Source organism: Anastrepha ludens, chromosome 6 (assembly GCF_028408465.1).
Source record: "Anastrepha ludens isolate Willacy chromosome 6, idAnaLude1.1, whole genome shotgun sequence".
NCBI classification, from domain to species: domain Eukaryota; kingdom Metazoa; phylum Arthropoda; class Insecta; order Diptera; family Tephritidae; genus Anastrepha; species Anastrepha ludens.
The window spans coordinates 51,908,373-51,935,599 of record NC_071502.1 but is presented as its reverse complement, the minus strand read 5'-3'; the positions used below and the strand labels follow the sequence as shown (position 1 = coordinate 51,935,599).

Genomic DNA, 27,227 nt, shown 5'->3' with positions numbered 1-27,227 from the left:
TTACTTGGATTGGCAAACGATCACCTTCTTTGCTATCACTTTCCAGTTGGGAGCCTTACAGCAGCTCAAGTGTGGCCCCTATGCTAAAACACAAAATTGCCGCAACTGTGGATCGAAAATCCTGCAAGTAATTGTCAACGAGCCAATGCATTCGCAATCCGGTTAGTATGTGAGTTTAGTGCTGATTTCGATGTAGTGACTTTATTGGCCCTTTCTTCGATAATGCTTTTGGAAATGCAATTTCAGTTACAGTGCTTTGACTTCACAGACTTTTTTTTGGTTAAAATTGAATTATTGAATGATTAATGGTTTGCCATTTCAGCAGTACGATTTTTTGCATATAAAGCTCGATAATGTTGTTGTTGTTGTTGTTTCAACAGCGTAAACACTCTCCATAAATGTTTGGGGAATGCTGCTGCAGGGAGAATTTTTGGGCGGATATCAATCCGGGTCGTTCCGGTAATATAGAATCGAGCTCGATAATCTTCTTTTCTGTCGTCTTACCATTAACAAACGCTGAAGATCCAGACTCTAAGGCTGAGCATAGTACGTGCCATAAGTGAAATGACGACGGTAGCCGTCAACAAAGTGCTGAGAAATTGGGTTAATGGGATACGCTACTGTGAAATCAGGCGGGTCAGCTACATGAATGACATCGTACTCCATATAAGCGGGTTTCCAATTACGAGTTGAAATGGAAAAGCCACAAAAGCCGTACTATACATACCAAAAAATTCAGTTTTGTTAATTTTATTGATTTTTTTTAAATGTACTTGTGTATGGACCACCCTGTATGAACATAATATTTAACATCGCCTCATTTGAATATTAAGTTCAGTCTCATATGGATTTGGGACTACACAATGTCACAAGCAGAATCGAAGGCTGCACCTGTCAAACCTAAAAGGAAGCTCGCAAAGGATTTGAAAAAGAAGGAAAAGGAAGAGAGACACTCTAAAAGGTATGCTGAGGCTGTGTATACATATCTTAATTTATTCACATACGCATTAACTATTATCGATTTTGCCAATAAAGCGACTGGAAATCACATTTGTTCACCGATACTTGCGTCCAAGTGACCGCCTGGTTATTGCTCACCGTAGGTTTGTGCATAATTGCGAGCACTATTTATGTGGGAGTTCTAATACAAGCAAAAAATAATGTAGTTTTTCACAATGACATTAGTACAACTGATTATGAGTACTTAACTGAGAGCAGTACTGCGAATAACGGGCCAGTAAAAACGACAATCATGCTAAATCAGAGCGTCAGGTATGTGGCTGAAACATATGGATAGCTCTAGAATTGTTGCAAATATTATATAAGAAAATGTGCTTTGTAGATCTGTCTGTGCAGAAACTACGGACGAAGAATTAAATGAGGGATGCAATGAATATAAATGCAAAGTCACTTGTATGCAGGCAAATCAGGTGTATGAAACACTCTACAAAGCCGGTGTGGTAAGAAATTTTATTAATAGACTAATAAGAGATACGAGGTGTGTTCAGAAAATAAGATGAATTTTCAAATTTCGCGGGCAACGTACATTCGACTTTGAATTATTTTTTTTTATGTTGGTACACTCGTCTCGTTTAATTTGTTTGTGAGAGATATAAATAAAACAAGTGTTTTGCGTGTTCGGGTATCAAAAAAAAAAAAAGTATCAAAAAAGTTCCATCACATTTTGTGTAAAAAATTAAATTAAATGCTCAAAAACACTTGAAATGTTGACAGTGACATACGGTGAGAGTACTTTGAGGCAAACAAATGTTTACAAGTCGTACAAGCTTTTCACAGAAGATCGAGAAGATGTGAATGACGATGCTCGCTCTGGACGCCCCAGCACATCAACAATCGATGCAAATGTTGAGAAAGTGAAGAAACTTGTTATGGATAATGTCGAATCACAATTAGAGAAGTTGCTGAGGGTGTCGGTGTATCGATTGGCTCATACCAAGCAATCCTTTCGGAAATTTTGAGTTTGAAGCATGTGGCAGCGAAGTTCGTTCCAAAATTGCTGAATTCTGTCCAAAAACAACGTCCCATGAGCATCGTTCAGGGATTGTTGAATGACGCCAAGAATAATCCAGATTTGCTTAAGGGTCATAACATGAATCATGGATATATGGTTATGACATCGAAGCCAAAGCCCAATCGTCCCAATGGAAAAGTCCAGGAGAGCCAAGACCAAAAAAAGCACGCCAAGTTCGATCAAATGCCAAGGTGTCAGTGTTTTGTTCACTGTTTTCTTCGATTGCATCATACATCAGGAGTTCTTACCACAAGGTCATACGGTAAATAAGAAGTAATACTTCGAGTTATGCGCTGTTTGCGTGAAGCAATACGAAAAAACGTCCGGAATTGTGGAAAAAAATTCATGGCTTTTGCATCATGATAATGCACCTGCTCACTCATCTTTGCTTGTGGGAGATTATTTGGGGGGAAAACACCGTTAGCATGTCTCAGACACCGTATTCCCCAGATTTGACCACCTGCGACTTTTTCCTGCTCCCTCCATGAGAGGATGGCGTTTTGCGACGATTGAGGAGATAAAAACCGAATCGCTGAGAGCTCAAGGACATACAAAAAAGTGCATATCAGAACTGCTTCGAGGATTAGAAAAAACGCTGGTACACGTGTGTTATATATTCTAGTTTGAAGGAGATAAAATAGAAATTGAGGAATAAATAAATACTATTTGAGAAAAATTAAAATTCCCTTATTTTTTGAACACACCTCGTATGTGGGCGTCAGGTGGAGCGAAAGTTAAATAACCTGAAGGTAGTTAAGGGGTTTAAGCTTAGTGAGGCAATTGATAGATAACAGATACATTCATATTTAATAGCTGGGAAAAAGAAAAGTTAGGTGGTGGTTTCAGGTTGTGCTCACATAATTAAGTCACGTTAATTTTTTGCATCCTACTGTCCGCCTTCTCCTCAGTCATAGCTGAAATTTTGGAGGGAGCATTGGCTGTAGTCAGTTGATAGGCTGCCAGTTGCGGTCTTAAAGCCAACTCTGACAAAACGAAGTTGGTGCTATTCACCAGAAAATACAAACCTCAACCTTTTAGACTTCAAGATTAAACAACCAGTTTCTTACGCTTTCGTCGGAAGTCGAGTATCGCGGTGGAATACTTGACGCCAGGCTTCATTGGAAGCTACACATCGAAAATCGAGATAAAAAAGCCAGTATACCTTTCTACTCCTATAAAACTATTTACGGCAAAAAATGTGCTCTCAAGCCACGTGTCGTACTCTGGATGTACAACTTTGCCAATTTTAACATATGACTCCTTAATTTGGTGGGCAGCTCTTCCAAAAGGCTATAACACCACTAAATTGAAGAGAAAGCAGAGAACTGCATGAATTGGCATAACTGAGGCGTGTAGAACATGCCCCACTGTCGCCCTTAACGTCATTCTACACCTAGTTCCCGTTGATCTCCAAGTTCAATCCATTGCCACTCAGAGCGCTATTAGGTTGACGGAGGTTGGCCTCTGAAGGCAATGTTTTAATGGCATGGTAGCATTTTAAGGCAGATTTCTCCTTCCTTCTTTGTACTTCGACAGATCTCTTCATATCGCAAACTGGGGTTTGAGGGTTGCGCTAGGGCTATCTTTCCAAGCAGCCAGGATTGGAAAGAGGGGAGAGTCTGTACGGACATAGGTACCTCTGTTTTCACTGACGGATCCAAGATGGAATTTGGAGCGGTGGTTTTCTATAGATCAGCCAATTTTTCAGTCTCCTTTAAACTTTCGAAAACTAGTAGTGTTTTTCAAGCAGGGGCCTTCGCGTTACTGTAGCCATGAAAATGCTTAGAGTTCGCTGTTAGGTGAGAGACATAAGTACCTATATTTTCCGATATTAAAGTTGCGTTCAAGGCACTGTCATCGCCATATTGCAGCTCTCTTCTGGTCAACTCCTATAAGGAGGAGACCAAACGTCTCGAATATGCAGGAAACATTTCTGTTATCTGGATTCCAGGGCATGGGAACATAGAGGGAAATGAAATTGCTAATGAGATTGCCAGGAAAGAGTCGACAGAACTAGTCTCAGTTGTCCCCCGTAAGCAGCTGTGAAATACTTTACATATGGATATTAAAAAAACAACGAAAAATTTATTGGCTTAGTGATAAATTATCCGTGTTTTTAAGACAAAATACAAAATTTGCCATTAATTCCACTTCAATATTAGCTGTTTATGGTTACGGCATGAGTAATCAACAAATACTGTTATGTTACGGCTATGGTTGTGGTTACGGTTACGGAGTTATGGCTATGGCATCACTAATTGCAATTTTGAGAAGTTTTTCGAAGCTATTTTTTACACATTTTGCATAGACGCATTGCGAACACGTACACTTATGAGCATTAGGGTGACCCTTGGGACGAATTAAAAAGGAATTCGAAGTAAATTCACTAAATAAATAAATTTGGGAGGTAGGTGGCAGGTAGGTAGCTTGCCTAGCACTTAAAATTTTGTATTCTTATTATGGCACAATTTTTCATCTGACAACCTTTCTTCCATAGGCTACCCTCTGCCCTGCGATCGATGTATTGCTGATCAAAGAGCAAACATTTCCAAGTGGTTTTTTGCGCAATGACTGGATCGACTTCCAACGGCCCGTTTCCGAGTTGGTGATTAGTAACAGTAGTATTACACTCATCAAAAGCGGAGCCTTCAATACGCCGCTATTTACATATACAAATCTGTTGTCTCTGAGTGATTTACAATTGAAAAGAGTCGGCAGTGGAGCGCTACTTGGATTGCTATCACTGCGTTATTTAATAATTGACACACCAATTAAAGAACTAAATCGCGCCTTCTTCCAGCCGGTACAATCGACGCTACTACATTTACGCATGAACTGCGGTTTGCATGTCTTACCAGGACAACCGATATTCGGTGGGAGTACTTTGGCCAAACTGGAATATGCCGATCTGAGCAATAACGTATTTACTGGTCCCTTGACCCGGCAAATGTTTCGGGCCACTCCCAATTTGCGTTACCTGCATTTGTCCAATTCGCAAATCAGTGCCATCAACAGTGATGCATTTGAAGATCTTAAAGACGTTCTGAAAGTGCTCGATTTGTCTGAAAACTTACTTACCACTATATCGATCAATACGATAGGACCACTTCTGGTGGGACCAGGACGCACGCTCGTTAGCTTAGCGTTCAACAGATGGAATTGTGTGTGCCAATTGCAGGAGTTCGCTGAGGCTTATCGGATGTTTCGTAAGCAGTTTTTAGGCACCATATATTGCCATTCACCATTTCACCGCAATGGTGAGACCTTGAATAAACTTAATTTTGAAGATGATGTTTGTACTGAAACAGCGACAAACAATGGGAGAGAAACAACAGCGCTTACCACAATCACATACGCTACATCTGCACCACCAAGCAATAGCAGCCGAGTGCCGTCGTTACAAGTTGGCTCTAGTACTGAATCCAATTCTAATTCTATTTCTGGCTCCACTAGTCGTTCGAATGTTGAGGACTCAGCAGGTGTCATTCAAATGCATTGCTTGCATATACCGACCACGAATGTAGCGGGCGAACATGGATCAACTAGAAGAATTAAACGTTCAATTGAAATAGAAGTTCTTTCGACGGAACCTACTGTCTCCCTAGAGAAAACAACAAAATCGGGAGAAGAAAGTGTAGAAAGTGAAGAAAGTACTACAATCAAAACCAATCCCTATACTTGGTCAACAGCGGGGCCTGTTACTAGAAAGTCTGACAATACTACTTCGAGTGATGGCTTCACCACTATCGAGACAAAGTCCACGACTAATCCGGGTCAAATCATCCCTTCCATATCCATGACTTACTATAAATTTGAGATACCATCATATACGTTCGAGTTGACTTTGATGGCTAATAAATCTGTGAAAGTGTTGATAAACAATTACAACAGCGAAAAAACTGTAAATATTATATGGTTTAGTCGACAGAATGAGACAAATTTTGAAAAGAATGAAGGTCCTGCTCAAAATATCGATTATTATTGTGAAAAGTATGCACAGCCATATTTGATTGCAAATGATCTCGATGAAAATTGCACTTACACGTTTTGTATGCTGCCAGTACCAGCAACACTAGAATACACCATCTCACCATTTAATTGTCTTCCTATGTATGTGCCACCATCTAAAGATGCCCACGAAAGCATATGGATTTCCGAGGATGAGAAGCAATTCACGATCAGCATGTTGTGTTTGATTTTCACTCTGTCGATTGTCGTTGGTGGAATTATTGCTTACTTTGGTATCAGAACATACCCAGAATTGTTGGAGGGTTCGAAAAATGTGTTGGTGGTGAAGCGTTCCGAGTCAGAATCAGGTTACCTGAAAAGTATGTGTTCTATTAAAAAGAAACCACTCAGCAGGAGATCTACAAAGAAGTAAGTGTGCGCTGATTTGTTATAAAATAATACAGTATATTCATGCGTATATACATACTTAGGTATATTTATTTGCCTTTCGGTTTTTTGTTTTTTGCCGGGGCAAACTAGCAACTACAGCACTCAGACTACATTAGGCCCATTGCACTGCACTCGGGTTCTCTTTTTGATATTCTTTAAATCTACCCGACTTCAAAAGAAATCTGAGTAGATCTTGTGATACCAAGGAGCCAAGGTGGTGACTTCTTAACACATCAGTGCAAATGACCTCAAGACTGATTCGAATGAAGGCCGGGTAGACGTACAGAAAGTGGTCCGCCGTCTCATCTTCCTCTTCATATGCAGAGCAGAGTACACTGTCTCAGATACCTACTTTTTCCATGTGCTTCACCCCTTGAAAGTGGCCCGTCATCAGTCCAACCAACTGCCTACAGTCCCTTCTGTTTAATGACAGGAGGATCTGCGACAGTCGGTCGGACATGACAAGTAACATCAGTTTTGTCCATCTGCAGTCTCTCTCGGCTGGCCAAGCTCTCTTGTTGTAGTAACCGGTTTGCTAACCGTGGCTTTAAAGGTTGCGGAAGGGGGTGGCAGAAGGGGCTCCGGGCTAAAGAAGTTGGCCTCAGATCCCATCCTAGCTAAAGAATCAGAGATCTCGTCACCCGCGATACCCCCGTGTCCCGGGACCAATGTTAGGACCATGATATTATGTTTACCGATATAGTTTAGCCTGGATTTACAGGACTCAACCACCCTTAAAGGGGTTGGAGGGCTGTCTAAGGCCATGAACGCAGATTTGCTGTCGCTGCAGACACATACAGATCTGTCTCTTTTTCTGTTTTCCGCAATAAAGTTCATTGCTTCTGGAATAGTCTTTCGGTAAGTGCTGGTAAGTAGTTCACCATCATTCACGAGCGAATACTGACGATTGATTGCCCATTTCGCGGAAAGCTACTCGACTCTCAGTAAATTGACTGAACCAGTTATTGAGCTGAAGTGATTTTTGATTTCGGTTTGTAATTGCTTTTGCAAACCACTTTTTTCTATCTATCTCTTTTTTCTTCTATTTTCTTTTATATTTTCATTAACCTAACTTAGCTCTCACACACCACATCTGAAATTTCGTACCACATATGTAGTTACGCACTTTCTTCACTTCAATCTGGGTAATTTTATATTATATCATTCTTGGTTCTAGGCCTGTCACTATGGGTTCGTTGCGGCAACGCAATTGACTGTTACTCCGTGTACGGTACATATGTATATGGCGCCTTCGACTCAAATACACGTATTCTATTTTGCCTATTATGCCACATTTAACGTGCATTAGTCATTTTGACAAATACCACTTGCTAAGGATTTGGGGCCTTCAATTCGAGAAATGAAAATAAATCTTGCATTTACTCTGACCGCTACTAAGCATACCCGTTCAGACATTATTTAATACAAATATTATAATTATAAAAACTCATTTAAAATCGTTTTCCCAACATTGTTTCTATAGGCTTACAGCTTCCCTACCGGAGACTCCACCTACATCTCTGCCACCACCGCCACCCTTCAGTGTATCCACATATAATTTGGAGCGTTTTTCAAGCATCAAGTCATCATCTACATATTTTGAAAACTCCTTTGCCCCACCACCATTTTCCGTTATCGACGACCAATATGAATTGCCAAAGCCATATCATTACACTTGTGATGAGGAACGTTGCGTACCCAACACCTATGCAATGAGTCCATGTTCGCCACCGCCGCTGCCCAAACGAAATCCTAGCGTTACGTCGTCGATGGTCGCAAGCCGTACCTCAAAAATCGATTAAGAAGTGTCAGAAGCAGCAGCGTCTTGTTTTGAATGTTTTTTATGAAATGGCCTTTTATCTTTGTAACTACTTAGTTTTCTATTATAATGTATTTTGGTGTTTTATTTTATTCGATATATTTACTATACTTGAGCAAATGGTATGTGTATATCTGTGTATTTTTGACAAAACAACCTAAGTCGGCTTAGCATTATTTTCTGTCAGGTACTAAATGGATTGCCTTTTGCAAAATATTGGATCAATTAATCATTTATAGCCGTAGCTGAAGTACATATCTTAAAAAAGTTCAGTAAAATAAAACAAAATTTTATGATAAATCAGAATTTGTAGATCTTAAAGCAAAACCGCTTAAAGCCATTTAAGTGGTTTTGTCAAAAGTCCACAGATATGTACTTATATACATTTCATATATATGACTTATGAATTATTAAATACTGAAGCATTTAAAAATATGTGTAAAAAATGTTTATGTCAGTCAGCATTTAATTGAAATATAAAAAGTAAAAAACAAAAACGATTTCTTGCCCAAATTTTTGTAATTTTCCTGATGGGCAGTGGTGTATTAAGTTCTCTACGAAAGATGCAGCATGCAGACAGAATCGATAGAATTTCAGATTCAATCAGGTAACCTCTAAACTGGAGATGGTGTGCCTTGGTAAGCCAAATTCATTAGCATTGATGAAAATGTAGTTGTTGACAAATTTGCAACAAAGTGAATTCCAGAGTCCACAAGGAACTACACAGTGACAACCTACCAGATTTTAAGCACCATGAGTTCTTACAACAGAAAACGTTTTAAACGACTGCAGGAGCTTATTTAGCAACTACCTAAGAATTATCATGCCACATTGCAAGTTAAGCTATCACTTGACCAATCTGAGAATTTCTCCGTGTGAAATTTGCAGATTCTGTAGTGCAGGAAACAAAACTACATACAAGACGTCTACTAAATAAATACCTGATAATACATACATTGATACGCAACGCAAATAAATCTTGATTAACCGTCTAATAACGAACTCCAAGAAGGATTTTAAATAAATGAAGAGAACACAATAAATCTTAAGGCGTAGTGCTTCATTTTCGTAGCCGAAATGAACAGATTTTCCGAAAACGGCTGACAGATGGCCATTTGCTTTGAGGTGCTTCTTCCCCGAACAACTTTTATTGGATTAAGCTCGTCTTGAAACACCCGATAGCTGTTTTATTTTCGTATTCGATGTCGTATACGGGCTTTAAACTACGGCGGCTGAGTTTCTTCAAAATTTCTTTACACCATTCCACAGCAAACTATCACTTTGGCATTTTAAAGTGGCTGTTGATGTTTTAATAGTGGGTTCTGTCCTTTAGATGCCCAATAACGGCAATTTTCCGTATCTACTCGTCCAATTAAATGAAAATGGGCTTCATCACTCCAAAAGATAGTGTTTATCGCACGAAATCATTCCAGCGCGGTTTTTTAGGCAAATTGTAATCATTGGGCTTAAGTGATTGCATGAGTGGAATTTTGAAGGTGTGAAATATAAGATCCTTCCTCAATATTTCATGCACAATAGGTTTTGGAAGTCCCAGGGCAGCCACTCCCTTGAGCATAGATCATCGCAGCTTAAAGTGCAAACCTTTAGCAAAGAGTTCAATATTTTCGTTTGCTCTCGATGTCAGGTTCAGCACAAGCGGGCTATTTGCCACCGAACTTATACCCGGAACCTTCGCATCCATAAACGAATCAAATCTTCACTAGGGTCATCACGTAAATGCCAAATAGTGTAACGTGAACAGAAGCCACGACGAGCAGTTGCACACGAATCATTGGCATTAAAATTCGTGCCGTTGCGACATCTTGACTAAATAACTCGCACAAACAGCGAAGCTAACGCGTTCCTCTTTGCGCTCATACGCTCAAATCTAATACTGGTTTGTAGTTTTCCATTATATGGGATGTGGTCGTAGTTTTGCAATTTTTTTGCTGCTGTTATATTGTAAATTACTGCCATAATGATTTACGTTTTTCAACTTCCTCAACCTCATAAAAATTCAACACTTTTAACGAAAAACACTGGCAAAGGAGAAATTTTTCTTAATGCCATGAAAATATTGCTTACAGAACAGAAATATGTAATTCTTACTCCCAAATATTTTAGAATATTTCGTAATTCTTTTTGATACGATTTACATATTTTTGTAACCATTTTATTTAAGAGATCCACATACATATTTATATAATTTGGAAAAGAAATGGTGCGTTCATCATTCCAGGTAATTTGTATGCCAGAAAATGCGTATCAACTAAAATTAATTCTCTCCATCCACCATTCATAACCAGAATCGAGTCGACACATTCGTTGAAAATTGGCCTGAAATTGGTGCACTGATGCCTACGTCACCGTGTGACACGCCCATAGTTCGCCATAGACATATCTCCGTGAGAGCTTTCAAACGACGTCCGGTACCATCAAGCACTATGGTGACGTCAGCAATTAAAACGCTAATGCGAAATCCGCGAGCTGGTGTCTCCTTTACTGCAATCAAGAAATATATTGTCCAAAACTATTGTGACACCATTTTGAATGTAAATAGTCGTTTTCGCTTTGTTAAGCGGTATATTAAAAGCTCGCTGGAGAAAGGTGAACTTATACGTACCAAGGGTGTTGGAGTTGCAGGTTCATTTCGTTTACCGTACAAGCAACGCAAGCTGCATAAGAAGCAGAAAAAGATCATGAAGAAGAAGAAGAAGCAATCTAAGACAAAGAAGGTTAAAGCTTTACGAAAGAAAGTACAGCAAAAATTGAAAGAGATGAGCTTAAATGGTAAGAGGTCCCATCCTAAGATAAAGAGTAATGTTGGTGATGGTGAGGACGGTGAGAATGGTGATGGCAAAAACGATGCCGATCATGGTTTGATAACCTTTATCAAGGCCGCGAAAAAATCGAGTGAAGTGTTCTCATAAAGTGGCACGCAACCGCGGTTTGGTGTCTATGGTGAAGTTCATATTGTGGCAGACTTTGAATATTGAACTACTTTACACTGATTTGTGGTAATCGAATTTCTTTGATTCAAAAATTAATTCAATTTTTAATGGAAAATACAAATTTATTTCAATTCATTTTTTCAATTCATTTCAATTTATTTATTCTAAATTATGATACAACACTCTTTAAACAATTACAAGTGTTAAAGAAAAATATCCTGACTTTTGGCATAATCTATGTTAGGTTTCAGTGCTGGAGTCAGCAGTACTGTATTAGTGTTTTTCCTATCAAATCAGTCGTATCTTGAATCGACCTAAATTTCTAGCAAGGTCTGCGGTTTTTGTGACAGCTCACAATGCTCTAAACGAAATTTCAAACTTTTACTCTGCGTTGTTTTCAAATTACACATTGCAGGGAGGGGTGGACATATTTGTAACTTCATGTATTCATGAACTACATATGTATGTCAGATACTTTATTCTTAGAATATTAAAGGACATTCTAGTTTTTAACTAATTTGCAGAACAGTTTCCATATAAAATTTACTTTTTTTCCTAAATGATGTGAAGTGGGAAACACTTAGTGAAAAATCAAAATCAAAATTTATTCAGGAGACATTTTCAACTCTCAAAACATGGCTCAAATTTTATTGATGGTAACTGACGATTTAATTAACTAAACCTAAAAAAAAACCGACCTGTATAGCAAAAAATATTTTGTTTTTTAAATAATCTTCAAAGACGAATATCTTGAAAACAGTTAAGTTTAAGTGTCTATGTCTATCTTATATTGACAACTTGTGTGTCTACGGTAGCTTTGTACTTTTGTAAAACTTTTTAGCACTCAAACATCCCATTTAAAAGATGCTTTGAACTTTTTTTTGGAAATGGGTCATAAAAATGAAAGCTGGTGCTTAATATGTTCCACAAAAATTATTCACATAAAAGCCAATTACAGAAAATTGCCATTAATATTTCCATCAGTGATCGATAAATATTTATATGACCATATTTGCTCCGAGTCTCTAGAAGATCTCGTTAGCACCCACTTTACAGGCTGTAAGTGACGTAAGCAATACCGATTCAGCCAGGGTGTAGGGTGACAGTAGGATTCACTACCGGCAAATTGGAGAGTTGCGAGGGTCGTATTTATACCCAAAGCAGGTAAAAGAGGTCATCTATACTCGAAATATGATAGGCCGATTAGTCTTACTTCATAAATTCTCAAAATCTTTGAAAAACTTTTGGAAAACCATATAGGGGACTGGTTAGGTCCTGAAGGGCTGTCAAAATCACAACACGCGTACATTAAAAGCAGATCCGCGGATACTGCACTACATACTCTGATATTTAATGTTAAAAAGTCTTTGGAATATAAGAGATATGCTTTAGGAGTATTTCTAGATATTGCCGGGCAATGTATGATCTAACATTATCTTAGAAAGCCTTAGTGCTATAATTGTTACTGGATTCATTTTATTCTTTTATCCATATGAAAGCCTTTCGTCGCTCAACTGGTCACCTTTTGACAACGCGCTTGAAGAAAATTAGGCTCGACAGATGCAAGCAACTTCTTCGGTGGCACGCAGTTAATGACCATGAAAATATTCCTTTTACAGATGAAAAATGTTTCACTGTTGAAGAAGTTTTTAATAAGCAAATTACAAAATCTATGCAAAAACTAAAGACGCAAACAATTTTGTTCCAAGGCTTCAGCATGGCCACCATCCAGCCTCCGTGATAATTTGGTGGGGAGTGTCTTGTAAAGACGTTAAATCTCTTCATTTCGGCGAAAAAGAGGTTAAGACCGGGACAAAAGTGTATCAGGAGGATGTCTTAGAAGGCGTGGTGAACCTGTTGACCAGTACTCTCTTCAATGGAGAACGTTGGATCTTCCAGCAAGATCTCGCTCCAGCCCATAAGACAAAAACCACCCAGCAGTGGCTAAAAAACCTTATTCCTGGGTTCATAGCCGCAGAAGATTGGTCGTCGGGAAGTCCAGATCTGAATCCATTGGACTACATTTTGTGGTCAGAAAAGGAGACCATGGCCTGTCAAAGACCTACAGAAATTTGGAGAATCTTAAACAATCTTTGGTTCGAGTAGCGACGTCAATATTCATGGAAACTGCTGCAATAGCTGAATGGCCTAATCGTTTGAAGGCTTGTGGGAAATCAAATAGTGACCATTTCGAATGAAAATATAAAATATTTGTTTCTATTATTTTCATGATTGAATAAAACTAATTTCATTAAAAAGAAGTATTATTATTTCAAATCTTCAACGGACCTCCCTTGTAACAGGACTTATGGCATGACTAAGTAATGTTGCAGAATAGCAGTAAAAAATCAAATCTGCTGTAGCTACTTCAGAATTACTTGCTCTGACAGTTCTGTACTTACACCCTCAAGTGAGCATTCAATAGAGGATTACAAAATGAGTTTGATTCAGATGTGTGCTCTCTCTGAAAATGACAAAATCATCGATCCGTTTTTTAGATATTTTGAAGTGTTACATGCTTGTATGCCCCTAAATCTATTTTCAACAGATTTTGTCCATTTTTCACCATTTTAGCGCGGAGTTCAACATTTTGTGCTTGACAAAATTTTTGTTTGCTGGGCAATAGGAGGTACGAACAAGTGTAACATAATGTAACGTTGTGTGTATATTTGTACAGTGTCTATAGCCTAAGCTATTTGTGCCCACAGCCCGAAAATAATCTATGAGATACAAGTAGATATTCTATTTTTGTTGTGCTCACACATAAATTGCCTCGAAATCGACTATATTATCGCTTCAAGTACTCAGCACAAAAAAAAAAAAACAGAAAAACTAATGTGCAAACATATACCCGAACATATACATACATATATCTGTATGTCAATATACAATATTTGTAAGCAAACACACTTTTTGCTCTTAGCTATGAATGCGTTATTGAGTGGGTTCTTGCCGGTCGCGTGAATATCATCGCGTGCCAATGAGTTTTTCTTTTTGTGGTTCATGCGAGGCGTTCTTTTAATGCGCCACATGAGTGCATGCAGATATACCTATATATATAATAATATATATATGTATATACATACGTATACATATATTGAGTATGTGTATCAAATGCATACTATCTGCCTACTTGCGATAAAATAACTTTCTGAAATATTTTAATTATCAATCATACAGAAATTTTTCTTTGGAAAACATCTTAGATTAGGTCAGGTCTGGTTGTAGTTGTTGTTCACTGAGGCTTATAGCCCATTGTGCGGAATTTGTACCAGTGTCATGGCTTTTATTATTGTCATCAGTTCGGCCTGAAAGACATCGCAGTAGTCGTGAAGCCGAAAACTAAAGGTGACCTCCAGATGTTTGAAGTACAGGTATACCTTCCGCCCACCCTGAGCTCGAGCTTTGAACCATCTGTTTATAAATGGATGTACTCACCTGTCTTATATCGATCGCATTCCCACTATTTCCTTGACGGTAGGAGGGAAAGTTGTATTGAGAATTGTAAGCGGAGCACATAGTCTACCTGTATGGAAATCTCTGAATCTGAATCTCTGAAATGCCAGTTCGAATTTACCGTGGCCGCATCCTATGTTTGACTATTTACTTAAGTTCAACCTTATTGCAGCATTGCCAACGGCAGATCTAAAGCATCTTAAGAAAGTACTGGATTAAATGGATTTTATTTTTTTCTGTAGCTTAGAAAGAAAAAAGGCAAATAAATTATTTTGTCAAATATCGGTGAGCGATATAATACATAAAATGCACGATCGAATAATTTTTCAACGTTTCCTCAGTACAGGGAGTTCATGTGTTTTAATGTTTTTTGTTGTTTTTTTTGTTTTAAATTAAAATTAAACACCTGCTTTGTATGGAAATTCATTATTGGTATACATACATATGTATGTAGGTAATATACATATAAGCGGAGGGTCTTTAATTTATGCTTGATAAATGATATTTTTCTAGTATCCCCGAGTGCACACTGACATTTGTCGATTCTTTCGTTAAAATTTAGAAATAATTGACGTTCTATCTCGGCAATTTCCTGTCGATGTTACACAAGCTGGTGCAAAATTAATCATCCAATTTTGTTTTTGAATGATTTTTTTACTAAATAAAAAAATTATTTTGAGCGGTGGAAGTTCACAAGTTACAAGTAAGATTGACGTACGACGTCACCGGCAAAAATGATAAATCTTGCGATAGGGTGATTAGTTTTTCAAGCGTCAGCGTCAGCAAAAATTCACAAAAATCGGCGCAAGCGCAAGGCTTTCACTGGACTAATTGCATATGTAACTGCTTCCGCTTCCGGTAAATATTGTTCAAAAAAACTTTATCGATAGCCTTAGAAAATATTAAATTTTAAAATGCTGGTGGAGAAACTGCAACTCTTTTTGGTGCGGCACCTAATGTAAATATACATATGTATGTAGATATGTATATGTTAGATAGGCATCGTACGCCGTATTTATGTACAGTATTAAAGCTCAATCGTGAAGATTTCACCAAAATGGGTAAACAACTGTTGAAGCGATATACATACATTCATACAGATGTGTACCATATATATTAATATATATGCTTGTATCTAAGTATGTACATATATTATTGGGCAGGTATTCGAAAGAATATTAAGCGAAAGATTACAGGAGTATTTGGAGGGACCAGGAGGTCTGTCAGACAAACAGTTCCGTTTTCGCAGGGCCAGTTTTACTGTTGATATAATAAAGATAGTAGTTATTTTCGCAAAAAAGTCTTTTAATAAACTCAATGGCACCAGGGCAGCAAAAAAATGTGAAGTGATAACGCTAGAAGTAAAAAACGCATTTAGTACGGCCAATTGAGCAAATATTTTGAATAAACTCAGCAGCTTTTCGGAAGTAAAGTACCTTATTTGAATCATCTTCAGCTACTTAAGGCAGAAATTACTGCAATATGATACAGAAGAGGGCCTAAAGAGCTACTGCGAATCAGGTGGTGTGTCGCAAAGATCTGTTCTTGGACCAACTCGTTGGAGCGCTATGAGAGATGGTACGATATCGTGCTCGTAGTTATTGATACATTTATCGATAGATGGCAACATGTATGTAATGATGCCGTAACAAGGATACAAAAGAGGTTGTATTACGCCAGCTTGGAACTAGCTGCCCAAAAAACAGAACTGGTGCTGATCAGTAGGAGCTAGCAGAGAGTAAAGCTGTCAATATTAGTTGGATTGATTTCAGACTAACATTCAGGAGAAATATTCTTTCCACAGTGACGGATTCTTTATGCTACACGCCTCTCCAATCTGGGCTGGTGCAAAAAGTGTCATTTTAAAGAAGGAAAGGCCAGTAAAACAAGTTCGTTGAAGACCGCATGGGCCTATAGAATGGGGTAAAAGACTGAACTGCTCGCAATGTCCCAAGTCGACAGAGGAACTCAAACAAGCAGATTGGGGGGCGCATGGGCTGATTCCACGGATTAACGAGTGGATCTATTAAAAGTACGAACACATATTTTTATCCTGACGTACCTTTTAAGCGGACATGAATGCTTCCAAAAATGTCTGCATTGAATAGAATTGGGTGGTAGTCCTTATTGCCCTGAATGCTTGGAGGAAGAGGAGACTGCCGAATATGTGGCCTTTTTTCTGCAGCAGGTTCGTTAAGGAACCCGACGACCTAGCAAACAAAACTGGTGTTTTTCTAACGCCCAATAAACTAGTCTTACAAATGCTTGAGTCGGATGAAAAGTAGAGAGCGATGCAAGTTTTTTCAACACGAATTTTGTGGAACTTCGCACCATTGATTTTAGGCGAAAGAATGCTGCTAGATGAACGCAGCAGCAAGAACCACTTCCGCAATGATAAAATGCAGCAAGACGTACAGCAGACGAATGTAACTGATGGTTGAGCTTATTTCTCACAACTGCCTCTCAACGTAATTACCAAATCGGTATCGCTGTAGAACGAACCGTCGGTCTTGAGGCCTTTTTAGTGGTGTTAAAGTCCCACACTGACTAAGGCTTTCAATTGCTTTTACACCTCGTAAAAAAATTATGAATATTAAGTAAACAACTCTAAGGCTTCAGATGTAAATATTTAGGTATTAAAAGGGGCGTATTGGTTTAATTACTTCAAATTCGATTCAATACAATCTTTCACACAATCTTCTTTAAAATGATATGAATGCCCGCCTTTAACTCCGCAGCCGTCCTCCGTCCATTGCTCGCACTCATTTCGTTCAGCATTGTAGTAGAAGCCATTGATGATCATATCACATGGACCGTATCCTTGCGGATGTGGCTGCGAGCAATGAGCTAAAATTGGTATAAAATAGAAAAACAACTATAATTAATATGTTTTAAACATAACCGAAAATAATACCTGGTCGTTTAGCATGGATACAGCAATAAATTGAACAAACACTGAGCGCAAATAGTAAAGCGCCTTTCGTATTCATATTGGCTTTTGTTTAGTAATGTAATATCCACTTTGTACACTTCGAAAGTTTCTGTTCAACTGATAAAAGATTTTCTAACTACTAACTTGTTGTAGAAGTAAATAGAAGAGCTTAAGTTCGGGCAACTTTTTAAAACCAACGCATGTTTCAATGCACGAAATATTAAAAGAGCAGTGCTGGATTCCCACTTTCTTGGATAATTCGATACATAAATTTTATTATTTCTTTAGTCTTAGATAAATCGCATGTTTCATGCCTTCAAGTTTTCTATTACATAGTCCATATGGTTCTTATATGGTTGAGAATTTAATTCTCGGTTTTTCGAATAATAAGCCGATACTGTGAAATCATTTGGCCGTCTAGAGGCTGCGATTATATTACATTAGAATAAAATCAGTCCTGTGATGTAAATGCTATGCGTGCCATTCAGAGCCGTTTCAGGAGTTGCATCTTGAAATCGGAGTTGCCTTTGATGAAATCATTGCTGAGACTCACAAAAATGTACTGAAAACTTAGATTGATAGAATTGGCTACTGGAATTTAAATGAAACTCCGTTCCACGTGTAATGTCATGACTGACGCTTTCCACTAAAAAAAGTTATTAAAGCATATTCACAAACTAAACTTCTGACAGCTCACAGATGTTATGATGGAGGCCAAAGCAAAAACAAGTGATAGTTCCAATTCCTAACGCTCAATGAGCCACTCTTTATAATCGTATTTATATTTGTAAAAGCAATTTCGGACACATAATTTCTTTAATTAGTTTTTGAAATAGCATTTTCAATATTTTTAAGCTAAATTTTGAAAAAGTTATAAAACCCTGCGTTGGGTATGCATCGGGGATAAAAAACAAGTAAAAATGAATTAGCGCTCATATTTACTTTTTTTATTTGCTCACTATTCATATGTGTGTGTATTTATCAGTTGACTGAGAGCTAGCTGAAATATTTTAATTATTCAAGTACTCGTATATTTGAATGTAGCTAACCATATTAGTGCGGCAGTCGCTAGCATAGAGAGTAAATTAATTTCAAAAGTAAAGGGGTTGTCTCTAAGAGCCGCTCGTTTTGGGATTTGAGTAACTCGGCAATCATATGAGAAAGCGAAAAAAGGCTCAGATCTTCCCTTGAACCTCAACCATAATACCAGTAGGAATTCGGCTTAGAATATTTTGGAGATGAAAATTGAAAGTTCGGCATGAAAATTCATAATGCCTTCTGTTATTTGAAGGTTTCAGGTAATAATTATTATGTGTGCATAACTGCGCCATAGTTGGAGCTTTTTAGCGTGCTACTTTTTAATGGCACTTTTTCTTAAATGAATACAATTTAATGAAGAACAAGAATCAGATTTTACTTAAGGCGACAGTAGTCTTGAAATTTTCTTCATGGAAAAGAAATATGTTGTAGCGCCAAGCTTCTCATTTAATAAATAAATTATTTTCCATACAGGCAAGTGAATCCATCCTGTATAACCTACATGCTTGTTCAGAAATCTATACTATTCATACTACGCCACACAAAGTTTTTTTTTATTATCGTCCGATTATTATCGGTCGCTATTGACTATGAGCGCAGCTCCTTGCGCACCGCCGTATGAAAATCCATACTAAACATTGAGTTTTTCTGATATATGTAGAAGTACTTCCTAAATTTTCCGTGGATTTTCTTCGCTCCAAATTTTTTACTTAACTTACTTTACTGTGCTTAACTAGAAATGAGTCTAATCATTTTCCATCAGAGTTCATGCACAACTATAGCAAAACCCTTTAAAACAGCAACATTAACACTGAGTCATACCACCTTGATCAAAAAATTCCCAGAAGAACCGTTCCCGGTGACGCTTTAAATCAACTGATTTGAATTCTGTTGGTTTTTTGGTCGCCACATTTGCGATTAATATTCATACCATTGACATTGCTTGACATTTGTAAAAGTTACCCTGCTTTGGGTAAACCTACCTCTGCGCGTGTTTTCGACTTTTTACAGTTTTAAAAATGGATTTGAGTTTGCCACTATTTGCAACGAGTTTGTATACAATTTTGTGTTAAAAACGGATTAAATGCTTTGAAAACCTTAGAAATGTTGGGAAACTATTTCGGTAATGACACTCTAAAGAAACAGCCCTTTACTCGTACTAGTGATGCCTGAGTTTCAGAAGTGGTCGTGAGTCCATCGAGGATGAGGAACGTCGATATTGTAGTTAATGTAGTTATCTTGGGTTTGCGCCGTGTTGCTGCAATATTGCTCCCAAAGGACCTGAAATTCATAAAAAAAGGTACTGCGTTGATGTCGCAAATTAAAAATAAAAGCGAGAAAAAAATTCTTGCTGTCTTAATTGCAATTTTCTCCCAATCACTGATCTCAATTCAAATATGTTAATACTTATTTAGATTACATGTTGGGGTTTTTTTTAATTTGAAAGTGTTAGCACTACAGAGGGGAAGTCTGGCGAAAGTAAAATTTTGTGACACTTCACAGAGAACAAAAAATTGGAGTTTTCAATACTTACTTGAAAACTATTCTTTGCTTTATTTATTTAATTTCAAAAATTAAAAAACAATTGTTCTTACTGACTACTTACTACAAAAGTAAATTTAACAAAAAAAAAAAAAAACAGTTAAATTACAATTTTTGTTACACATTAAATACTACAAAAATATCGTTATTGAAAAGTTAATTACAATAGACAGTTTAGTTGAGCCGAAAAACATATGTAGTTTAGATAATGTATATTAATAACGAGTTCAATAGAATTTGAAATCTCATTTGAGCGAGCAATAGGAGCAATAATTTTTTCTACACCTATTCAAAAGGACCTGATATTTATTACGTAAAGACCTGGTAGGGACCGAATAGTTAATCAGGCAGCCATAAAATCGATTATAAGTATGAATAAATTATATTTTAAACGGGATGTACATATATGATGGGACGGAATCAGAGAAATTCAGGGAAGAGAGAGCATCCTTAAGGAAAACTTTTTGAACTCATTGATTTTTGTCAATAAAGAATTAGTGACAAGGTCTCCAAATCGAGGGGGCATATTCTAATGTAGATCGAGCAAATGCAGTAAATAACAACTTAAGGGGACCCGGTCGTCTTCTTCTTCTTAATTGGCGCGATAACCGCTTACGCGATTTTGGCCAAGTTTAACAAAGCGCTCCAGTCGTTTCTTTCTCGTGCTAACCGTAGCCGCTGGATCTTTATTCGCTGCGCTATGTCTATGTCGTCGTAAAGCTCATACAGCTCATCGTTCCATCGTCTGCGTTGGCAACGGCGAATCAACGTGCAAAGGACCAAAAATCTTACGCAGAATCTTTCTCTCCCACACTCCAAGCGTCGCTTGTACGTTGGATTTCAAGGCTGACATTGTTATCGGTGTTAATGCTGGTTCCTAAATAAACGAAATACAACCTCGAAATTATAACTGTCAACAGTGACGTGGGTGCCGATACGCGAGTGCGCCGACTGTTTATTTGAAGACAGGAGGTACTTCGTTTTGTCCTCGTTCACCACCAAATCCATTCGCTTTGCCTCTTTATCTAGTTTGGAGAAGGCGGCGCGGTTGTTAAGGCCGATGATATCGGTATCATCGACATACGCCAACAATTGCACGCTCTTATAAAATATTGTTGCTGAGGGATTAAGTTCTGCGGCTCGTACGATGCTCTCCAACATCAGGTTAAAGAAGTCACACGACAGCGAGTCACCCTGTCTGAAACCTCGTTTGGTATTAAACGGCTTGGAGAGGCCCTTCCCAATTCTGACGGCACTGCTGGTGTTGAGCAACGTCATCTTACATAGCCGTATTAGTTTTGCGGGGATACCAAATTCAGACATAGCGGCATACAGGTAACTCCTTTCCGTACTGTCGAATGCAGCTTTGAAGTCGACGAAAAGATGGAGTGTGTCGATTCTCCTTTCATGGGTATTTTCCAAGATTTCGCGTATTGTTAATATTTGGTTGATGGTAGACTTTCCAGGTCTAAAGCCACACTGATAAGGTCCAATCAGTTGGTTGACGGTGGGCTTCAGCCTTTCACACAATACGCTCGCTAGAACCTTATAGGCGATATTTTAAAGACTAATCCCGCGGTAATTGACACAGATTGCAAGATCGCCCTTCTTATGGATTGGGCAGAGCACACATAAATTCCAATTGGCAGACATGCTTTCATCCGACCATATTTTGCATAGAAGCTGATGCATGCACCTTACCAGCTCCTCGCCGCCATGTTTGAATAGCTCAGCAAGGCAGTCCGTCGGCGCCCGCGGCTTTGTTGTTCATTAGCCGTGATATTGCTATTCTCACCTCGTCATGGTCGGCTAGCGGAACGACAATTCCGTCGTCAACGATTGGGGTATCGGGATCTTCACATTCGCTGTGACATGCGCAGCTGTTTAACCCGGTGGTCTAGAAATTTCAAAAAATCGTGTTTTGTTTTTTCGATATTTCGAAAGTATATCTTCTAAAGTACATTGACTGGGTAGAGAGCGGACCGCTCCCTTCTGTACCTCAAACTTTGAACTCATTTACATTGAAAAGACTTTTTCGGCCTGGTGTTGTCAAAAAAACAGTACTATTCAACCGAATCGTCTGAAATTTGAATATGTTGTTCACAACATCAATGGCTATCGTCCGTACTGGAATAATATTATTATTATTTCAATAGATTTTTTAGAGTCTCAAATTCAAAAACGTGCCCTTTTGTTAATTTTTTTATTCTTATTTACACTGATTAATACTATTTTGGCTTTTGTGTTTCTGATAAATAGAACAGCTAAAATGGACAACACTGTCCAGGTCCAATTTTATGGGAGGGTCAACTTCAGCGCCATTTTTAAAGTTATTACAATTTTTGTTTTCATATAAAAGAAGTTAAATAAAAAGCTTAAACAATTTAAATATTGTTTTTCATTTTTTTATTGTAAAAAAATGACCCTAAATTTTCGAGGTCTAGATCTTCGAGACCCCTTAGGAGTACAGATATGCGTCTGTAAATTTCGAATTATTCCTTCTTATAAAACTAAAAGTAGCGTACGCTTTAGTTAGAATAAAATTTATATGATTACGAAATGTAAAGCGTCCATCAAAAACAACCAATAGATCTTTGATTTCTGCAGCAGATTGGAGTATATCATCACCGAACTTATAACAAGTAGTAATGATGTTGATTATTTTTGAATACGTGAGTTTAAAGCATTAACTAAAATATCTATTAGCATCAGCTCGCAGTTTATGTAAATCCACCGAGTTTGAAACAATAGAAAACATTTTTAAAACTTCCACTTACAGGAGGAAGTTGGCAAAAGAAAAACAACTACGTCGATCGTTGATAAAACAAAGCAATACTTCCTTGAGGTACACCAGAGGACGCTGAAAAAGAAGCATATGAGACACCATTGATGTTATGTTTAAGAATGCAACTACATCGCATGGAAGAATTACAAAAATTCATCACTAGAGGCTATTTGTCAGAGGAAGCTCTGGAAGTTACTCACAAACTGATGAGAAATGCGCTTGTATCATAAGCGAAAAGCTACGCGGGAGTAATATAATAAAGACTTAATAAAATACTTAATAAAATTATTAGATCCACAGTTCGCATCCATAAGAAGTATAATGCAAAAAACTCATATTATAACGGAAACGAACAAAAGAAGTACAATTTAAGAGATTTTGCAGACATTTTTAACTGATTGCGAAGAAAGTTCAGCATGAATTGAATGCTATCATGTCTTTCATTATAAAAAAAAAGCATTTAATTATATTAACTTCCGCTGGAATACTTTAGAAAAAACCATTTTTAATCTTTATTTAAGTCTTATTTTCATCGAAAATATAAAAACTATGAAAAAAGGTAAATTTTACTTTCGTGTTCAATATACTGTAATCCAATAAGGAATAAATTTTAAGCAAAATCCATTCATATTGATCTTTTTGCTTACCTTATCTATGAAGCCGTAGCTCTGTGCGCCCTACAGATAAAATAATTAAAGCTTTTTGTAACTTAGTTGATTAAGCAAAAGCAGCTAAGCCCCTCCCCCTTTATCAAAGTTATTCGAAAATAAGAAACTATTTTTCACCTTGCTGCCGTTTAGTTTGTATTAAGGTTTATGGAAATTTCTCGGTTTATCTTCTTTGAGATTAATAGCTTGTAATATAAAAATTAATAGCCTTTAATATGTAAATGTGGTTTTCAAAAAACTGTCCACAATTTTTGATTAATTATCAAAGTGTGTTTGTCAACTGAAATGCTTTAAAGAAAAGCATAAACAACTCAAATTAGTGAAAATGTCATGACTACTTTCGTTAAACCACTTTGTGATAGCTTAAGTGCAACAACAAAAGTAACAATATTAAAAAAAAAAAATTAAAAAAAAAAACCACGCAAAACTAAAACAGAAAATACTGGCGTTCAGAATTATTTAAATGTTTTGAATAATAAATTGGCATGCCAACAGAATACCACACGCGTACTAGTGCGCCTAGTGCGCTACTTTTGTGAGCAACCTGCACTTGTAAGTAGTTTATGAACCAGTTACTCATTTAATCAGAAGTTGCGTGGACCATTCGGATGGCACTAAACTCGAGACTATTCTTTTGGGTAATGGGCGTGTAGATAATAGGGCTATGAATAAGTTCGTGCGGTTTTTTTTCGAAATTTGAAACTTTATTGACGTAAAATGGTTACAAATTTAATATTCAAAATATTGTCCATCGCTTACTACTACTTTTTCCCATCTTTCTGGCAATTCACGGATTCCCTTTGTGAAAAATTCGGTCGGTTTTGCCGCAATCCACGAATCGATCCATTTTTTGACTTCATCGTAATTACGGAAGTGCTGGTCAGCCAGGCCATGTTGCATCGATCGGAAGAGATAGTAATCGGATGGCGCAAGGTCTGGACTATACGGCGGGTGGGGTAGGACATCCCATTTGAGCGTTTCTAAGTATGTTTTGACCACTTGTGCAACATGTGGCCGAGCATTGTCATGTTGCAAAATAACTTTGTCGTGTCTATCGGCGTATTGCGGCCGTTTTTCTCGCAGTGCTCGGCTCAAACGCATCAATTGTCGTCGGTAGACATCCCCCGTAATCGTTTCATTCGGTTTCAGTAGCTCATAATACACAACACCCAGCTGGTCCCACCAGATACACAGCATAACCTTCAGGCCATGAATATTCTGCGCCGACGTCGATGTTGAAGCATGGCCAGGGTATCCATACGTTGCCCGACGTTTTGGATTGTCGTAATGGACCCACTTTTCATCGCCAGTCACAATTCGATGCAAAAAACCCTTTCTTTTGTGCCGTTGAAGCAGTTGTTCGCATGCCATAAAACGGCGTTCAACGTCTCTTGGCTTCAATTCATACGGCACCCAATGGCCTACCTTTCGGATCATTCCCATGGCTTTTAAACGTTTGGAAATGGTTGATTGATCAACTCCCAAAGTTTTTGCAACCTCTTCTTGCGTTTGAGCCGGATCTTGATCGAGCAATTCCTCCAATTCGGTATCCATGAACTTTGGCGGCGCACCCTCGCGTTCTTCGTCTTCCAAGCCAAAATCACCACTTTTAAAGCGTGCAAACCACTTCTGGCACGTTCGCTCAGATAGAGCATGCTCACCATAAACTTCCACCAAGATACGATGACTTTCGGCTGCTTTTTTCTTCATATTAAAATAATGAAGAAGAATTCCCCGCAAAAACACATTATTTGGCACGAAATTCGACATTTTCAAGTGTGGTAAAAATATTGTTGTTTACGCTTCAAATAAAAAACTTATACTGACGTTTGTGCCTTACGACAGTAGCTCTCCAATGAATGTTTGGAAATGTGGATCGATGGAATAATAATCAAGTTACGCCATCTGTTGTAAAACCGCACGAACTTATTCATAGTCCTATTATTATTTTATTACTACTACTCTTAGCCAAATAAGCTTCTGGTACGCTCATCACACATTGTGTTGCATTCTAAGTATGACCTGCAAGTATTGGCAATGGAGAGGGCCTCAAACAAACATTATTTAGTAATAATCTATTCGTTGGGACTTAGTATCATTGGAAGCCAAGCTAAACTGACTAAAGGGTTAATGAGTTACTAAAGAAATTTGAAGGTACGGCATCGAAACTAGTAGCATATGCAAATGGCATACATACTTAGGTAGTGACAGGCAAATACCTAGACATCGCGAGTGACATAATGAATAATACATACACTCGGAGCAGAGCACGAATGGGCGACACAGACAGTCCTAGCGATAAATGCCGATAAAACGGATATAGTACTTTTTACTAGAAGGTGCAAGATCTCCTATTGGCAACCCCCGCAGCTCCATAAAGTACCTTGGAGTAATTTTGGATAGTAAACTAGCATGGAAGTACAATATATTAGAGAGGAAGAAAAGGGCCAGCAACGCACTTACGCATGTAAAAAGATGCTGGGAGTTACATGGGGTTTATCTCCTGCTACATATAATGTATTGGGGATACTCAGCTATAGTAAAGCCAATATTACTATACGGTGCTCTGGTGTGGTGGACTGCGCTAAGAAAACCAACATATAAAAAACCTATGGAAATTATTCAACGTCTTGGTGCACTCTGCACCACAGGTGCATTGAGAACTACTCCAACTGCAGCGCTTGAAAGAAAACTCAACTTGTTACCAATTAATATTGCGTCGGAATGTCTAGCAGTTAAATCTGCCGTAATTTACCTGTAAAACATTCGGACATAGTTCAATAGGCATGGGTTACAGGGTCCTGACGGGCTATATGACTCCGAAATGCAATTGGGTGAAAAAATTCCGAACAACAATAGAAGAAGAAGGATGGAAAGGAGGAATGAAACCTAACCCAAATACTCTTAATATAATATATTTACTGATGGCTCGAAAATGGTAGACGGAGTAGGGGCAGGGATCTATTGTGCGGAGCTAGGCTTCAGGCGGCCATTTAAACTCCCCAATCACTGCAGTATCTTTTCAGCAGAAGTCTTTGCTGTAGGTAAGGCTGCAGAAATTGCATTCGCATAGAAATCAAGCAACGCCAAAATAAATATATACGTTGACAGCCAAGCGGCGATAAAAGCAATAAACTCACATGAAATTCCATCTAAAAATGTTCTAAAAAGCAGGGAAGCCATAGAGAGACTAGCCGCAGATAGACGGTTACACATCTATTGGGTACCCGGACATAAGGGCATTGCAGGAAACGAAGTTGTAGATGAGATTGCCAATTCGAACAAGAAAACGACATATTGAAACCTTTAAATACGGTATACAATGATATCGCTGCGGACATGAAAACAAGGATAGACGGAGGTGGATAAACCTAGCCACTTGTAAAACCGCCAACATCATGTGTACACAGAATGCAGATAAATATGTATGTCCGATTTGTACTAGCTCTGTCCAGAAAAGAAAGCAGCAGGGTGCTGACAGGCCACACTTTGCTAGCTGCGCACGCATATAAGATAGGAATTACAAACAACGACAGCTGCAGATTTTGCAATGAACTGGAAGAGAGGGAAACGCTAGAACAACTTCTACGTTCTTGCCTTGAGTTG

General features: G+C 38.1%; 3 protein-coding genes across 4 annotated transcripts; 2 read left to right on the top strand and 1 right to left on the bottom strand.

The window, feature by feature from the left end:
- Positions 1–863: 863 nt before the first annotated feature.
- On the top strand, positions 864–8,244 carry LOC128867066 (uncharacterized). The gene is made up of 5 exons (XM_054108159.1): positions 864–961; positions 1,036–1,272; positions 1,343–1,460; positions 4,530–6,409; positions 7,914–8,244. Exons 1-5 carry the CDS (start codon positions 864–866, stop codon positions 8,230–8,232), a joined length of 2,652 nt encoding a protein of 883 aa, XP_053964134.1. The 3' UTR covers positions 8,233–8,244.
- Positions 8,245–10,352: 2,108 nt separating this feature from the next.
- On the top strand, positions 10,353–11,344 carry LOC128867555 (histone H1A-like). 2 transcript variants are annotated; one of them, XM_054108905.1, is made up of 2 exons: positions 10,353–10,470; positions 10,556–11,344. In XM_054108905.1, exons 1-2 carry the CDS (start codon positions 10,468–10,470, stop codon positions 11,177–11,179), a joined length of 627 nt encoding a protein of 208 aa, XP_053964880.1. In that variant the 5' UTR covers positions 10,353–10,467; the 3' UTR covers positions 11,180–11,344. The 2 variants fall into 2 exon arrangements, with proteins under 2 accessions (XP_053964880.1, XP_053964879.1); XM_054108904.1 differs by having other exon boundaries at positions 10,354–10,488.
- A 5,926-nt stretch (positions 11,345–17,270) lies between these two features.
- Positions 17,271–17,709, bottom strand: LOC128867909 (PI-actitoxin-Afv2b-like). The gene is made up of 2 exons (XM_054109521.1): positions 17,571–17,709; positions 17,271–17,503 (listed from the first exon to the last, which is right to left on the bottom strand). Exons 1-2 carry the CDS (start codon positions 17,644–17,646, stop codon positions 17,316–17,318), a joined length of 264 nt encoding a protein of 87 aa, XP_053965496.1. The 5' UTR covers positions 17,647–17,709; the 3' UTR covers positions 17,271–17,315.
- Positions 17,710–27,227: the final 9,518 nt, after the last annotated feature.

Excerpts from the sequence above, each read along its gene's own strand:
- LOC128867909 (XM_054109521.1), bottom strand. The coding sequence starts at position 17,646 with ATGAATACGAAAGGCGCTTTACTATTTGCGCTCAGTGTTTGTTCAATT. Across the intron at positions 17,504-17,570 it reads TATCCATGCTAAACGACCAG|CTCATTGCTCGCAGCCACAT; the intron begins GTATTATTTTCG and ends TACCAATTTTAG.
- LOC128867555 (XM_054108904.1), top strand. The coding sequence starts at position 10,468 with ATGGTGCGTTCATCATTCCAG. Across the intron at positions 10,489-10,555 it reads TGGTGCGTTCATCATTCCAG|AATCGAGTCGACACATTCGT; the intron begins GTAATTTGTATG and ends ATTCATAACCAG.
- LOC128867066 (XM_054108159.1), top strand. The coding sequence starts at position 864 with ATGTCACAAGCAGAATCGAAGGCTGCACCTGTCAAACCTAAAAGGAAG. Across the intron at positions 962-1,035 it reads GAAGAGAGACACTCTAAAAG|CGACTGGAAATCACATTTGT; the intron begins GTATGCTGAGGC and ends TTGCCAATAAAG. Across the intron at positions 6,410-7,913 it reads AGCAGGAGATCTACAAAGAA|GCTTACAGCTTCCCTACCGG; the intron begins GTAAGTGTGCGC and ends TTGTTTCTATAG.